The sequence below is a fragment of the Dunckerocampus dactyliophorus genome, chromosome 5, assembly GCF_027744805.1.
Source record: "Dunckerocampus dactyliophorus isolate RoL2022-P2 chromosome 5, RoL_Ddac_1.1, whole genome shotgun sequence".
NCBI lineage: Eukaryota > Metazoa > Chordata > Actinopteri > Syngnathiformes > Syngnathidae > Dunckerocampus > Dunckerocampus dactyliophorus.
In genome coordinates, this window is record NC_072823.1 from 7692688 (window position 1) to 7707679 (window position 14992).

Genomic DNA, 14992 nt, shown 5'->3' on the forward strand with positions numbered 1-14992 from the left:
AGATACGACATAGTTGCATTGACTACACAAGACGAAGAAGAAAATGCGAACCATTTGGTTGATTGTGTGGATGGTTTAGTTACGCTAATATTCGTTCTAGACATCACTTTACAAAGATGCCCTATGCTAACCAACCCACCGTAAAAATCACCGAACTTACAGATGAAAATGTCAAGTTTGTTATTGAGAACACAGATTTGGCGTGAGTGTTGACTGAACTTTTGTTTACGACTAGCGGTTAGCATAGCGCATGTAGTGATCAGACAATGCAATTAGCCCCATGGTTCACGAAAAAGATACGTAACCTTTGAACTGTATTTTAAATTCGTTCATTGCTCCGCGAAACTTGGAGCTCTGTAAATGTAAAGCCTTAAAAGTACTGTAAACCTTCGTAACATGCGAGAAAATGGTAGCGCGTTTTCTGTGTTAAGTTCTGTACATGTACATTTGTAACTTTGTAGGTGACTGGATGATTACTTCTTGTCAATAGTCGCACAGATCAACACGGTCTGAAATGTTCTTTTTGTCTCTTATTAGGGTTGCTAACTCTATTAGACGTGTCTTCATGTCAGAAGTACCCACTATAGGTAAGATCACGTTTCCCCTCTTTATCTACGTAACACAAGTGGCACCGAAGTGCTGTGCCCTTCCCTTGCCTTGCAATCATGCTCACAACCAATGCCGTAATATTTGTGCTTGACTTTGTAAGCAGCAATCGACTGGATCCAGATAGATGCCAACTCATCAGTATTGCATGATGAGTTCGTCGCACACAGAGTTGGTATGTATGTTAGACGACGTCATGTTATGTCTCTGCGCAATCACTGACATCTCATGGTGTCTTCTCAGGTCTCATCCCGCTCACCAGCGATGACATTGTTGAAAAAATGCAGTACTCCAGGGTAAGTGTCCTCATTTTCTCATAGGAAGAGAAAAGCATGGAGAATGTGTAACACGAGATCCAGTGGATGGCTTATGCAGCGACGAAAAGGAAAGTTGACAAAAATATAATAAAATTGATAACCTAGGAGTCAGAGTAGACAAAATAGGAAAGACTAATAGAAAATAAGATACATTTAAAAGATTAATAATAATGAATAATGAAGCAAATAGGAGTAAGAAAATGTCAGAATATAGCCTGTACAGCGATGAGGAAAAATTAAAATAGAAAAGAAAAATATATAAATTGAATAAATGATAATGATAATGAAATGATATAAATAAAAATGTATGATAAATGATAAACAGAAAGTAAAAGTTAACGAAATAAATATATATGAATAATAAATATAAATAATTGAAATAGTAAAATAAACAAAAAATTAAATGTATGAAAAATATAAAACCAAATGTGTGAAATTTATGTAAAATAAAAGAAAATAGAAAATAAAAGTTGTAATTAATACTGTAACTATATTCATAAAATGTACATAAATATAAATAAACATTATAAAATATATAAAAAAATTTGAATAAATATATAAAAATAAAAGAGCAGAGCGAGACAGAGGGAGGTCTTTGCAGTTCATCTTTGTTTTCTGCATGTTAGTTTCTGCTGTCTTTGAACATTAAAATATGTCTGCAGCATATTTCCTTCGTACCTGTCCAGTTACACAAACGCACAGTATTCCCGCCGTTCTGATTCTGCACCAGGAATGTACCTGCGATGAATTCTGTCAAGAGTGCTCCGTCGAGCTGACGCTGGACGTTCGCTGTACCGATGAGAAGACGCGCAACGTCACCTCGCGTGATCTGCTGTCCAACAACCACAGAGTCATCCCCGTGAGTCATGAAACACGTCGTCCTCGTTTTGCGAGCAGATCACGTCATTGACCGTTCTCTCCATTGCAGGTGACTTCCAGGAGTCGAGACAACGATCCCAATGACGATGCTGAACGAAACGGTGAGCTATATGGTGGTTCTCTACCTTTTTTCGGTCAAGTGTTGCCCTTGTAGATTCTTGTTTTCAGACAAGTGCCCCCCCACCAACCAGAGAAAAGCATCTTTGGGTAATAATTTTTAAAAAAAAGGATGTAAAACATACTGATTTAGTACTTTCCATCTGTTCTTGTTGTTGTGTTTTTTCCATTTCCTATGTTTTTTTTTTTTAATTTGCCAACTATGTCAACTTTCTTGTACATTTTCTTCTCGTAATTATGACTTTATTCCCTTAATATTTTGACTTCCACCTCAGAGCATTGTTTTCCGCAACCTAATGTTTGTTTTTTTTGGTCATAATATTGTGACCTTTAAAAAAAAATAATAATAATTTAATATTTCAACTTTATGCTACTGAAATGATATTATTTTCCCTCATAATATAAAATTTTTCTCTTAAAAATGACAACTTTTTTCTTCATCCTTTTGACTATATTCTTGTAAAATTACTGCAAATTTTTCAATTTTTGCTCTTGTCCGTTTTTTTTGTTTTATTTTTTTTGTGAAAGATTTTTCGAATGTGCTGTGGGCCAATAAAAAAAACAGAAAACATCCATTAAATGCCCCCCATGCACACTTTGGACACCTGGTGTACAGCATTCACACCTATAACTTCATTACGAAGAAACCTTTGCACACATGACGTCATTATCAACCTAAAGTGGGATTATAATAAGGAATTATCCATCCATCCATCTTCTATGCCGCTTATCCTCACTAGGGTCGCGGGTATGCTGGAGCCTATCCCAGCTGACTTTGGGCGAGAGGCGGGGTACACCCTGGACTGGTCGCCAGCCAATCGCAATAATAATAAACGAATGTTGTTTCTTCTGGATTTGCGCTTCACCATTCACACATTAAAAGTAGTTATGCCATAAAACGCAATATATTCTTATTTCAACCTTTCCATACAATCGTGTCTTATTTAGACTAATACTCTAAATAGAAGACTCATTTTAGAAATCTGTCCAAGCAAACACTTCAATTAACTCGCTTTTCTTTCCAGAGATTTTGCTTGTGAAGCTTCGCAAAGGGCAGGAACTGCGACTGAGAGCCTACGCCAAGAAAGGCTTCGGTAAAGAGCACGCCAAGTGGAACCCGACTGCGGGAGTGGCGTTCGAGTATGACCCCGACAATGCGCTGAGGCACACGGTCTACCCTCGCCCCGAGGAATGGTACGTTTCTACTTTCACAGCAATAATGATAAAAACTTTGATTAGTAGCCTTGTTTGAAAACCTCTAAAAAAGACATTTTGTTGCCATGCTGGTTCTAGGCCCAAGAGTGAATATTCGGAAATTGAGGAGGATGAGGTCCAGGCTCCCTATGACCCCAATGGAAAACCAGAAAGGTAAGAAATAAGCGGGTTTCCAATTCTTTTCCTGCATTCGTCAGTAATTGTATTTAGATTCTTGTGCTTTCATATGATATTTTATTCTTATTAACCGAGCTGCTGCACTAATGTGGTTGTATGTCTTGATTGCTATAGCACAAAGCTGAGATGCTTTTTTTTTTTGAAAAATATATCTAACTTCTTAGCATATCTACATGCGTTGCTTTACAAAATACCAAAGTGGCAAAGTTTCATCTTTTCATTTTTCACTATGTGGCTCTTGGTGGAAAAACGTTAGAACACCCCTGGTCTAGACAGACCAACTCATTATGAAGCAAACAATATAACATCATGCAACAATAACCACACAGTTAGTGATTTGGTCTGCATACAGTATAAGAAAAGAGGTAAAAATGTCCATCACTGTTTTCCACTGTTTGTTAATATCTTGTTGATATATGCACTATATATCTTTTGCCTAAAACGCAAAAAAGGAAAATTTTAAAAAATCACTTTTGAGAGGCTGAAATCCAAATATTGATATTAAAAAAAAAAAAAAAGATTAAGCAGATACCAAAATAGTTGTGGATGGTTTGTAGAATCAGAATCATTGTTGCAGCTCTAATGGGTTCCACTGTCTCGTACTTGAGCACAGCCGTAGTGTGAAAACAAAGCGAGAGTCACTTGTGACTTTCCTCCCTGAAGGTTCTTCTACAACGTTGAGTCTTGCGGCTCCCTGCGACCCGAGACCATCGTCATGTCTGCGCTGGCAATCCTCAAAAAGAAACTGAGCGACCTGCAGACGCAGCTGAACCACGAGATCCAGAGCGACGTGCTCACCATCAACTGAAGGTGCCCCGCCACGCGCCGCCCCGGGACCTGCAGGGGCCCTTTCAGATTGCACAGTAACCTAAAAAGCAGTTTTTTTGCAATCACGTGGATCCTTGCGGACATTTAAACCTTCCACTTGACCGAAATTGTGAAAAGGGGTCTAATGCAAGGTTCGTGGAAACCAGGGGGATTTGTCTCATATTCTTAAAATTAGTTTACTGTGCTCATCAGTGACACAACCACCGTATTTTACATTCATATTTGCATTTAATCATTTGAAATAAATACAGTATGAAGAACCTGCTCATCTCATTACAAATCCAGTTCACTGCATGTGTCAAACTGTGACCTAATACTGTACGTACAGTTGGGGGAGTAACTATTTGATCCCCTGCCCATTTTGGAAGTTTACCCCCTTGCACATGTATGGTATGAACACTTTTAATGTTAGTTTTATTGTACCTAAAACCAATAAACAGTGTAGCTGATTGTATTGCAATCGCTCCTCCACAGTAACATTTTACAAACGTTCACAATAGAAAGAATCCAAAATAACCCCCAAAGTCAATACCAAGACATGGCATTTAGTGAGCCACACGACTGTGCTCCCAACTCCCTTGACATCATCAACCAGGTGGGCTGCTCTCTCACCTTTCTCACCATCATCCTTACCTTACCCCACCAGGAGAAATCTTGCACGGAGCTCCAGAGTTAGGATGATTGATTATCTTGGATTTCTTCCACATATCAGTGATCGGACCAATAGCGCTCTCTTTCTCACCAAGCTTCTTCTTCATGCCCTTGCAGGCCATTCCAGTCCGGTCTTGTACAGGTCTACAATCTTGCTGATGGTCTTGTCGCCGATTTTGATCTTGCACAAGTCATTCTGGTCTTGCGTAGGTCTACAAACTTGCTGAAGGTCTTGTCACCCGTTCTGGTCTTTCTTAAGTCATAGTCTTGCTGACTGTCTTGTCGCCCATTCCGGTCTTGCGCAGGTCTACAATCTTGCTGATGGTCTTGTAGCAATTGAAACATTTTTATATATATATATATATATATATATATATATATATATATATATATATATATATATATATATTTTCTGTCACCACAATAATGTCACCTATTAAACATCATCGTCCGTAAACCTATTAAATCCAATACTTATTTTCCAAAGCGAAAGAGGGCAACCACAAATCAACATGTTTAAGTTGTATCACTATTATGAAATATGTACACAAGCAGAAAAATTGATTTAAAAAATTAAAAAAAAAGTAGTTTTCTCTGTGTACACACACACACGCACACACCAGCAAACACTCACATGCTGAAAACATCTCCATTTGATTTTAATACCGATGGGTATAATATCAAAGGTAGACAAAAACATGTACAAATTGTTTGCTTACCTGTATTATCAGTTATTTATAAATTATTACCCACTTGTGAATGGGTTATAATGGGTGAAAACACTAATGGGTCAATTTGTGTTTTCTGCAGAAAAAATGGCTTATTTTCTGAGAAATAAAATAAAATCTGACCAAAAATAAGCAATATGCAAATGTGGCTGGCCGTGAATGCTGAATTACGAATGTACGGGGATCCACTAAGTTATTTAGTCACAGTAATGCAAGTCAGCCATATTGGTCACTATGTATTCAAAGGTAAGGGGACTTATATTGTTAGCAATACAGTACTGGTATTGCAGCGATCTGGCAGTCACTGTGTTTGAGTACCCCTCCATTGTATCTGCCAGCATGATGTAATGGTAATATCGCTGGCGCTTAACACAGACAACTGTGGTTTTAAACGCTAGCACGACACTTTTTATTATTTATTTTTAAATCAGTGTCTGCCAAAAGAAATTCTGGCAGGTTAAGTCCCCAACTGAAGGCCCAGGAACCAAATGCACCGCCCGCGACTGGTGTTTAAAGCATGTTGAGGATCGGCTGCCGAGCCGCTGTATTTTGAAGATCGGATATCATCGGCTTCCGCCACGAGATCGGGCCGATCCGGTTGCCGTATAACGTTCGCAACTCTGGGCCACACTCCAACATGGTAGGTGCGGAAATGCACCTCAAAGCTGATATTCGGGCTTCGTAGCTACAGTGGTAGTTCCCTCTCACTGTGCCCAGGCTGCTGTGTCATGGTGCGGGGAGCCTGCACGGGAAGTGCTGGTCTAACCACTGGTTGTTTATGCTAGAGACCATCAATAAATTACTATTGTGTTGAGAAGAGTTTGTTTAAAAAAAAAAAAAAAAAAAGTCATATTTCTAAATCACACCACAAATTGATCTGTAACCATGTCAAATGATTAGTCCTACTCTAAAAGTATTTTGCACGCCAATTTGATCTTTTATTGGCTCTTTTATGGTATTAGGGACCTGACTCAGAGGTTTGTTACAAAAGCCAAACAATATTTTTGGTCATGCTGTGTAATAAAGTCAATTCAGCAATACTTTGGTTGCATTGTTTTTAATGCTTTGAAGAGCTATTTTCATAACCATATTAAATTCCACAAATTAATGTTTGTAACAAAAAGTTATTAAAAAAAAAATAAAAGGATCGGGCCCGGAAAGACCTATACAAAAAAATTGGATCGGAAGCCAAACAATGTGGATCGGGACATCCCTACAGCATGTAGGAGAAAAGGTGCGCTTGATTTGCTCACTCTACAGCACAGTACGGATAATTTAGCCCCACTGGAGCGTTTTATAAAACAATGATCGGTTATCGGATTCCTGAATATGATGTCATAATTGCTTCTTATTTGTTGTGCACCCCTACGTAAAACTACAACTAACATTTAGCCTGGTGGGAATGATCATTTTATTCATGTAAAAAAAAAAAAAAAAAAAAAAAACAAGGCAGTCTTTCTGGAGACATTTTCTAGCCGAAAGTATAAAGAGGATCAGTAAGATGTGTTTTAGAAAAAGATTCAATGATGTAATCGCTTGCACTGATTGTGAAGCTCGATGCATATACACCTGCTCAATGATACACACCCACTGGCTGTGTCTTAAATGGAATACTTCCCCTTCTTTTTTGGTGAATTTGCAACCACTCAAGTTCATCCCTCCCCTTCCTCCCCTTCCCGACATTGCCAAGATGGTGTCCCCTGAGGGGGATAAGTGTGCATCAATGTACACTCAGCATTGTGAGTGTTCTGAGTGCATCATCCTGGTGCACTTCTCAGTGTGAATGCACTTACGCACTCAAAAGGGGGAAAGTACGCAAGTGCGCCACTTGAGACACAGCCATTGTAGCGACCCGCAAGAAAGCACAGTAAGTACGGATGGTCTGCGATCCTAAACTTATGGAAGACGTGGTTATATGAAAGAAGTACAACAATTAGATAAATATACAAAAGACAAGGTTATAAAATATAAGGCGCATACTCGGATACGTTATATACATATAGGGTTTAGCCATTTAAAAGACAAATTACACCCTCAGTGGAAAACTGGAAAAGCTGCAAACAAGTACGATAACAAGAGGTCTGTACGATAACTTTTGAAAGTCAAATGCTGGTCAAACTTTGATTCCTGCTCAGTATGTGGGATACATTTCCATGGCATGGCACTGCTGCATCATTGGTCCAGGTCGTTACTGTTACGGCTGCCGGGCCGATAGTGGCGCTGGCAAAACTCCCTGATCCGACTGCACGCTTCCACCATCATCTGCTCCGGCACGGTCACCACGATGCGGAAGAAGTTGGGATATTCAAACGCCTGGGGAGAAGAACAGACTGCAGGCGTCACATGGACTGGATTGAGGCGGAGGTTGAAGAGGATTTTGAAGATCCTACCGTGGCGGGAAGACAGAAAACGGACTGCTCGGTCACCATCTGTTCAGTGAAGTCCACGTCATTGTGGAAATCTGGGAAGCGATCCATGTCGATCCCAACCTGAGCCAACACACAAACACGTTCCTCGTGGCTTACTCTCGCATTCAGATGTATTCCATCCCATTGTTAATGTATTTATATAAATCCAGTGGAACCTTGGTTAGCGTCATTCATTCATTCCAGATGGTCCAACTCTAACCAAATACATTTTTCCCATAAGAAACCATGTAAATCCAATTCATCCATTCCAGAAAGCCAAAAAATTAGCAAAGTGAGCCTTTTCAAGCATAAATATTGCTAAATGAACTATCATACAATAAAGCATAAGACATGAAGACGACCAACTTGTGAATGTAGTATTTTACATTGGTCACTAGGTGTCAGTAATTGTTCGGTGAGACGATCACCGAAGCACCAGACTTGAACACTTGGCTTTTATTGCAGTTTTAAATGATGTCATAACAGGCACAATAATAACAACTAAATAATAATGATAATCATTATAATAACAAGGATTACTGTTGCAGCCATAGCCCACAACAAGCTGAAAACTCAACTGAACACTGATATCACTTCCTGTCCGGCATCAATTCTGTTCCCCTACAAGGTAAACTGTCTTAAATGGCTTATTTTCTCAGATTGTATCTACTATATTGGTTAATACAAATGTAAAGGTGAATATTTGGGTGTTATTTCATGTCTTGATGGCTCTAATGATCTTAAAAACATATTTAGATGATTGTAAAAAGGTGTTCTATGCCATAAATACGAAAATATTCCAGTTATAAAGAAAAAAATCCTACTTTGTGAAAATTCACTTATCACGGTTGAAATTTCTTGAATTCATTGGTGATTGCCACCTCAATAACCCAAAATTGAGACAAAGAACGTTTGAAGAGCCAGCATTTTGATGAAGATGGTGAAAAACACTATTGAACTGAATTGAATTCAAGAAATGACTCATGGCAAAACAGGACGATGGTGCTGTGTTTTGACTCGCTGCCACATCACGCCTTTGGAAACACTCGCATCAAGAATCACGTCTTCAGTGAAGGTAATGGTAACCTTAAATGTTGATTTGTCCCTTTCATTCGCCATTTCTATGTATTTAGAATTGTTTTATGCCTGTAAAACTAACTGACTTCTGTAGCAAGCCAGCAAGCTAGCGTCTTTGTTAGAAGCTAAGGACATTTTGTGATAAAAATATATTAAGAACATAGTTGGACTCACGCAGTGTATTAATAACGCCACAATATGCATGCTGGATTATACGCTAACCGAAAAATGTGCGTAAACAGACGCCAAATTTTGGCAGAAATTTTTGACGTTAACTGATAAACATGGCAACCGAGGTTCCACTGTATTTTACTTCATTTAGCCATTTGAACGTTTTGCTTAATTTAGTTAAAAATATGTCTGATTTGCTTAAATATGCATATAATTTTTACTAACAGGCATATTCCACCACAAAACAGCATGATTTATTAATAAATGTATTTTTTAAAAAAGGTGATAGAGTGTAGCACCAAAAATCAAAGCACAAAGTGGGGAGAGACGACTGTACTCGAAATTTGCTGGTGGTCCCGGAGAGGAGAAGCAGGCATCTCCTGTACTGTATACAGTAATAGTAGTAGTAATAGTAATGACAATAACCTCAAAACTAATGTTACAGACACAGGTCATGATATTATTATAAACGTTGACAAGCGGTTGCCAACATAACTGGAATTGAAACTGTCCAGAGACAGCGAGAATTGGTGATAATGAAGAATTTTTGTCAGTTGACATGGTTTTCCTTCATTTGTGCATATTTTATTCTGATATTTGATGCTATACTATTGACAAGTCATTGGTGTGATTAGTGGGATGCGCGGGTTACTGACCATCAAGTACATGGCTCCTGAGGGCATGATGGGGTTCAATCCCGGCACTGTGGACAACTCGTTAAAACAAATCTCAGCGTTGGACTATGGAGAAGAGGATATGTACATCATGTCGGTGTAATGCAGCCTATCTTATTGACCTACGCCATGCTACACGTCAGCACACCTTGAGGAATCGAACAGTGTCGTCGTAGAAGCGTTGACGTGTGTTGTTGAGGATTCCTTCCAGGGCACCCTGGACAATGGTACAGGCTCCGAGAATACGTTGGCTCAGTTTGACCAGGCCTTGTCGAATCTGCAGACGATGTTAGACTTTTCTGTCTGGCTTTGGTCAGTCGTAGTCAGATACAAACTAACCTCAGGCCCAAAGATGTTGTTCCTGTCGTGGATGAGGACCCATCCCAACCTCCAACCGGGGACAAGCCAGCGTTTAGCCAAGCCGCCACAAGAAATAATGGGAACATCGCTGCTGAGGGACGGCAGGGAAGGACAATCACAACCCGGGAAAACCTGAATCAAATATTTGTTGAGTGATAAAAGTGTTTCAGTGCATGGAGGCCAAACAGGTTTTCAGTACAGATGGACATAACAGTCAGTGAATATTTTGCATGTCACAATCTATACTGTAGACAGGCGTCTCCAAACCAGTGAGCAGTGAGACATGGGAAGCATAGAGAAACAAGAACATATAGAAAGCTGGTTCTCATTAAAGCTGTAAAGTATCTGTGCCGCAGGCGGCGGGAACTCCATATTCTATTGGCCAGACGGACAATAATTCAACGTTGCATATCACTGCGTGCCTTCTAAATGCCATTTTACAGCACTTTTGGCTTGCAGTCACACCTACAGTACTCCTCTCGCTGAAATAAATACAAGTTCAACCTTGCCTGTGTGCGAGAACCATATTCCCCAGATGAAGAATACATGAACATTACCGTTTGCGAGCTGGTGAGCTCTCGCCTCAGTCGTAAAAAAGAAAAAGGCCTCATGATCCACCCCCACCTCTCCCCTCACCCCCTTGCTGCATCCAATGTTTCATTCAGCCGTCGTCTGCACTGATTGCAAACATATGCAGCCTGAAAAGTGCACAGTCATTCTGCTGCAGGAGAATGGGGAATGATTAGAGGTTGGCAGTGTGGCTTTTGCAAACGCACCCGACAACCCCGACCTTTCCACTCCTACTAATTCCGGCTATACACCCTGACAAAGAACAAAGATTTGTGCAACGGGTGGGAAATGAGACTGATGAAATCTTGCTCGGTCCTTGCCAAGACCAAAAAGGCCTGACGCATGAACAAGGAAAAGGAAGAGAGTGTCATCCTAAGTGGCTTTGTGAATGTGAAGGACACAAGTACTGCACCTTGTAACCGTTCTCGTTACTTCTTTTTTTTTTTAAATAGACTTCAATAAACGCAAGATGAAAGTACATTCAACCTTATTTAAAATTTAAAGCACGAGTAATTGATAATGCCCACGAAAATGTCTATTTTTGACACACGGCTCGCTTCCCCTGCCTTGCAAAACCATCCTGCTTGCTTTAATGTTGACGTCCTCTGACACCATAACAACATTTGCAATAAAGGTGACTGTTGGAATGATTAGTGTAGATTACATGAGGTGAGATACTGTATACTCAGTTCCTGAGTGTGCAAGTTTTGACAGTAACTAAACCATTACTGTCATTGCTTACAAAAAATGACAAGTTAAATTTTCACCACTTCTTATTCTTCTCTCATTTTTAAATTGCGGATTGCAACACCTCAAGTTAGTCCCTCACCTTCTGCTACCTAGTCAAAATGGCGTCGATTAAGGGTGGTGAGTGTCCATCACTGTACACTCACTAGCTTGGGTGTTTTGAGTGCAGCCTCTACCAGACCTCCCTTGTCCAACTCTGCAACAACTCAAGGCAGTTGTCAATCAGTTCCTGTTCCGGCTCTGTGGCAGCTCAAGGCAACATAATCAGTTCCTGTTCCATCTCTGCGGCAGCTCAGGGCAGAGTCGTCATTGGTTCTTGTTGGCAAAATCATCATCGGTTCATGTTCCGTCTCCGGGAGCTCAATGCACAGTCAGCGGTTCCTGTAACATCCCTGCGCCAACTCAGGGCAACATCGTCGGTTCCTGCTCCATGTCTGCGGTATCGCAAGGCAGAGTCGGCACTGGTTCTTGTTCCATCTCTGCGGCAGCTCAAGGCAGAGTTATCATCGGTTCCTATTCCTTCTCTGCGGCAGCTCAACGCAGAGTTATCATCGGTTCTTATTCCTTCTCTGCGGCAGCTCAACGCAGAGTTATCATCGTTTCCTATTCCTTCTCTGCGGCAGCTCAACGCAGAGTTATCATCGTTTCCTATTCCTTCTCTGCGGCAGCTCAAGGCAGAGATATCATCGGTTCCGATTCCTTCGCTGTGGCAGCTCAAAGCAGAGTCATCATCAGCTCCTGTTTGGTTTCTGTGGCATCTCCAGGCAAGATCATCAGTTCTTGTTCTGTCTCTGTGGCAGCTTAGGGCAACATCATCAGTTCCTGTTCCGGCTCTGCGGCCCCTCAAGGCAACATCATCCGTTCCTGTTCTTGTTTCGGCCCTTTGGCACCTCAAGGCAACATCATCAGTTCTTGTTCTAACTCTGAGGCAGCTCAAAACAACATCATGACTACATTTACATGCAGTCAATCAGAGTCCCCCAGGGGGAATATTCAGGTTTTTCAAAAGGGTTATTGGTGTTTACATGGCCGTGCGTAATCGGGTTATTGCTAATATTCAGGTTATGATAGGGTTATTTGACTGCATGTAAATGTAGCAATTGGTTCCTGTTCCAGCTTGTTTGCTGCTCAAAACCACACCAGTCACACCTCTGTTTCTATCCTGCACAAGACGTGCGGCCACCATCTGATTCCTGTGCTGTGGCCGTCGGCTAACTCTTCTGTTCTTGTCTTCTTCCAACTTTTTGCCGACCGAGCATCCAGACGACTCGGCTGGGTCTGGCGTCCAGGCCATCGTTCGTCTCCCTTGGTCTCTTGCCACTTTCCAGATTTTTCTGTTGAACGCTCACCACTCCTTGTTAGAGGCTTGTCAACTGCTGTCACGTTTTGAAGTTACTTTGCCTCAGGACTGAATTAGATGTTGATCGTCAACATTTGAAATTGTTTATTTGTATGAGTAGGGAAAGAGAAAATTAGGCGCTTCATCTTGGCATGAGTAACCAGAAGGATGGGTTCATAAACGGGTCCAATGCTGCTACTGCTGCATATTTTATTTGCAGAAAGAGAAACCTTTTCACAGCACTTGGACAAGCCTGCATGACCTTACTGGCTGGTGCATCTGAGTCTTTGACCTAACAGTCCTAATCCTCCGTGTGCTGATGTGTGGTTGTCTACGCTCCGTGCACAGCACGGACAAATGCCACCAAACCAAACGCAATCTCTGCTGTCACCCTGGTGAAAAATGTGCCTCGCTGTGGTAAAAGAGGACCTGTGGAGGCCAGCCAACCTGACGTGACACTTTACAAACTCCGCAACTGTACTCACCATGTTGCTGTAGATTTCATCTGCCAGGATCGGCACACGGTTTCTGGAGGCCACTGTGGAGGAAGATTCATGGATACTTCATGAAATTCATCTACAGAGAGGCATTGGTGAGTGCTGCTGACCTGTGAGGATCTTCTGTATGTGGTCTTTAGTAAAGACAGAGCCACACGGGTTGGACGGATTTGTGACAATCAGACAGGATGTCCTGTCATCCATCAGGCTCTCCAAGTGTTGCAGGTCCACCTCCCATGACTTCTCTGGCTGACAGTTAAAAACAATGAATGTCTTAAAAAAAAAAAACCTTACGGCAATGGACGAGCTGAGTACCTGCATTATATATTTTTATTTTATTATCTTATAAAACACTCCCTCTACTGTACTGCACTTTTTAAAATACACTCCTGAACAAAGTATAGATTTGATGCTGCTACTTCGAATGTTTCATTGTCAAGCACATTGACTGCAGAGAAACAAACATTGAACATGAGTGATGCATGATACAGTAATCAATCGCCACTCCACGTTTTGAATTTTAATTAATAAATGGATGTGGCCTGTTATTAGTAAAAAAGTGCATGTTTAACCAAATTGTACTGGATTGTATTTGTTGCCTAAATTAACATTATTAAGCACAAGAATGTTTACATGAAGTAAAATACAAATATAAGGCATTCATAAGATGCATTCAAAGACGTGATGTTATGTGGTATTCTACATGGTCACTGGGTATCAGTAATGTTACTGTGAGACACACAAGCATCCGACTGGCAGGTTTGAATGACCTCACGACAGGTAGAATAATCCCTAACACGGGCTACTGTTGCGGCCGTAACCCACGCCGAACTAAAACTCAACTCTGACCCCCGCCCCCACCCCGATGTCACTCCCTGTCCAGCCCTCCCCCCCACTCAGCTGTCATTAGCATGAGTCTTTATGTCTTATTTTCTCGTGTTATGTCTCCTGTATTGGGTAATAGAAGTGTAAAGGGTGTAAATGACATAACTACGGAAATATTCCATTTATAAATAAGGAATCCTAATCACTAATCACAGTCGGGTCTGGAACCAATTAACCGCCACAAAGGAGGGATTACTTTTGCTCAATTACTACATTTGAGTGCCACATTAACATGTAACACTAGTGGCGGCTCAGTCCAAATGTTTCTCACTCAAGAGTATGTTTTTAACAAATCCTGGACAACGGCTTTCGAGCTCGAGTTAAAGACTGTTCCCCTTAAGGTTTGCGCTAGCAGAATGTGAATGTTGTCATGTGGAAGCAAACAATGTGATGTGATTGTGAATGGGTTGAGAATAGTAAATGACGAAGATGAGAAAGTGCAGCATACCAGCAGGTTGTACAGTCTGACCTCGATGCCCAGGGAAACGGCCAAGGTCTTATATAAAGAGAAGCCTGGACATGGAACCACGATGTTGTCTCCGGGGTTACACAGGACACTGATAGCCAGGTCAATGGCCTGACTACAGCCACTGGTCAAAATGACATCCTGCAGAGGAGGGGGGAGAACCATTCACATGCAGCATGCTGATTATGTTCAGAAAAACATCAAAGTTCCAAGTAAATCGACTGGCATGTTCACGCTGATGAATTCTGATTACATTACAGACCTATTCATAGTGAATACA

General features: G+C 41.0%; 3 protein-coding genes across 3 annotated transcripts in view; 2 read left to right on the plus strand and 1 right to left on the minus strand.

Moving 5' to 3' along the window:
- Positions 1-8265, plus strand: polr2c (RNA polymerase II subunit C). Its single transcript, XM_054776897.1, has 9 exons — positions 1-202; positions 538-587; positions 713-781; positions 850-902; positions 1654-1782; positions 1852-1903; positions 2945-3113; positions 3213-3287; positions 3975-8265. The coding sequence occupies exons 1-9, from the start codon at positions 117-119 to the stop codon at positions 4117-4119; spliced, it is 828 nt and encodes a 275-aa protein (XP_054632872.1). The 5' UTR covers positions 1-116; the 3' UTR covers positions 4120-8265.
- The window catches only part of tat (tyrosine aminotransferase), a 12539-nt gene continuing 4462 nt past the window's right edge, over positions 6916-14992 (minus strand). Inside the window, exons 5-12 of the mRNA XM_054776895.1 lie at positions 14695-14853; positions 13472-13610; positions 13350-13402; positions 10188-10340; positions 9997-10125; positions 9831-9914; positions 7909-8007; positions 6916-7831 (exon numbers count right to left, since the gene is read on the minus strand). Of these exons, the coding sequence (XP_054632870.1) occupies positions 7691-7831; positions 7909-8007; positions 9831-9914; positions 9997-10125; positions 10188-10340; positions 13350-13402; positions 13472-13610; positions 14695-14853 (957 nt within the window). The 3' untranslated portion in view covers positions 6916-7690. The remainder of the gene's footprint in view (positions 7832-7908; positions 8008-9830; positions 9915-9996; positions 10126-10187; positions 10341-13349; positions 13403-13471; positions 13611-14694; positions 14854-14992) is intronic.
- pdf (peptide deformylase, mitochondrial) overlaps positions 13162-14992 on the plus strand; it is a 16628-nt gene continuing 14797 nt past the window's right edge. The window contains exon 1 of the mRNA XM_054776899.1: positions 13162-13456. The gene's annotated coding sequence lies outside the window, so the exon portion shown is untranslated. The remainder of the gene's footprint in view (positions 13457-14992) is intronic.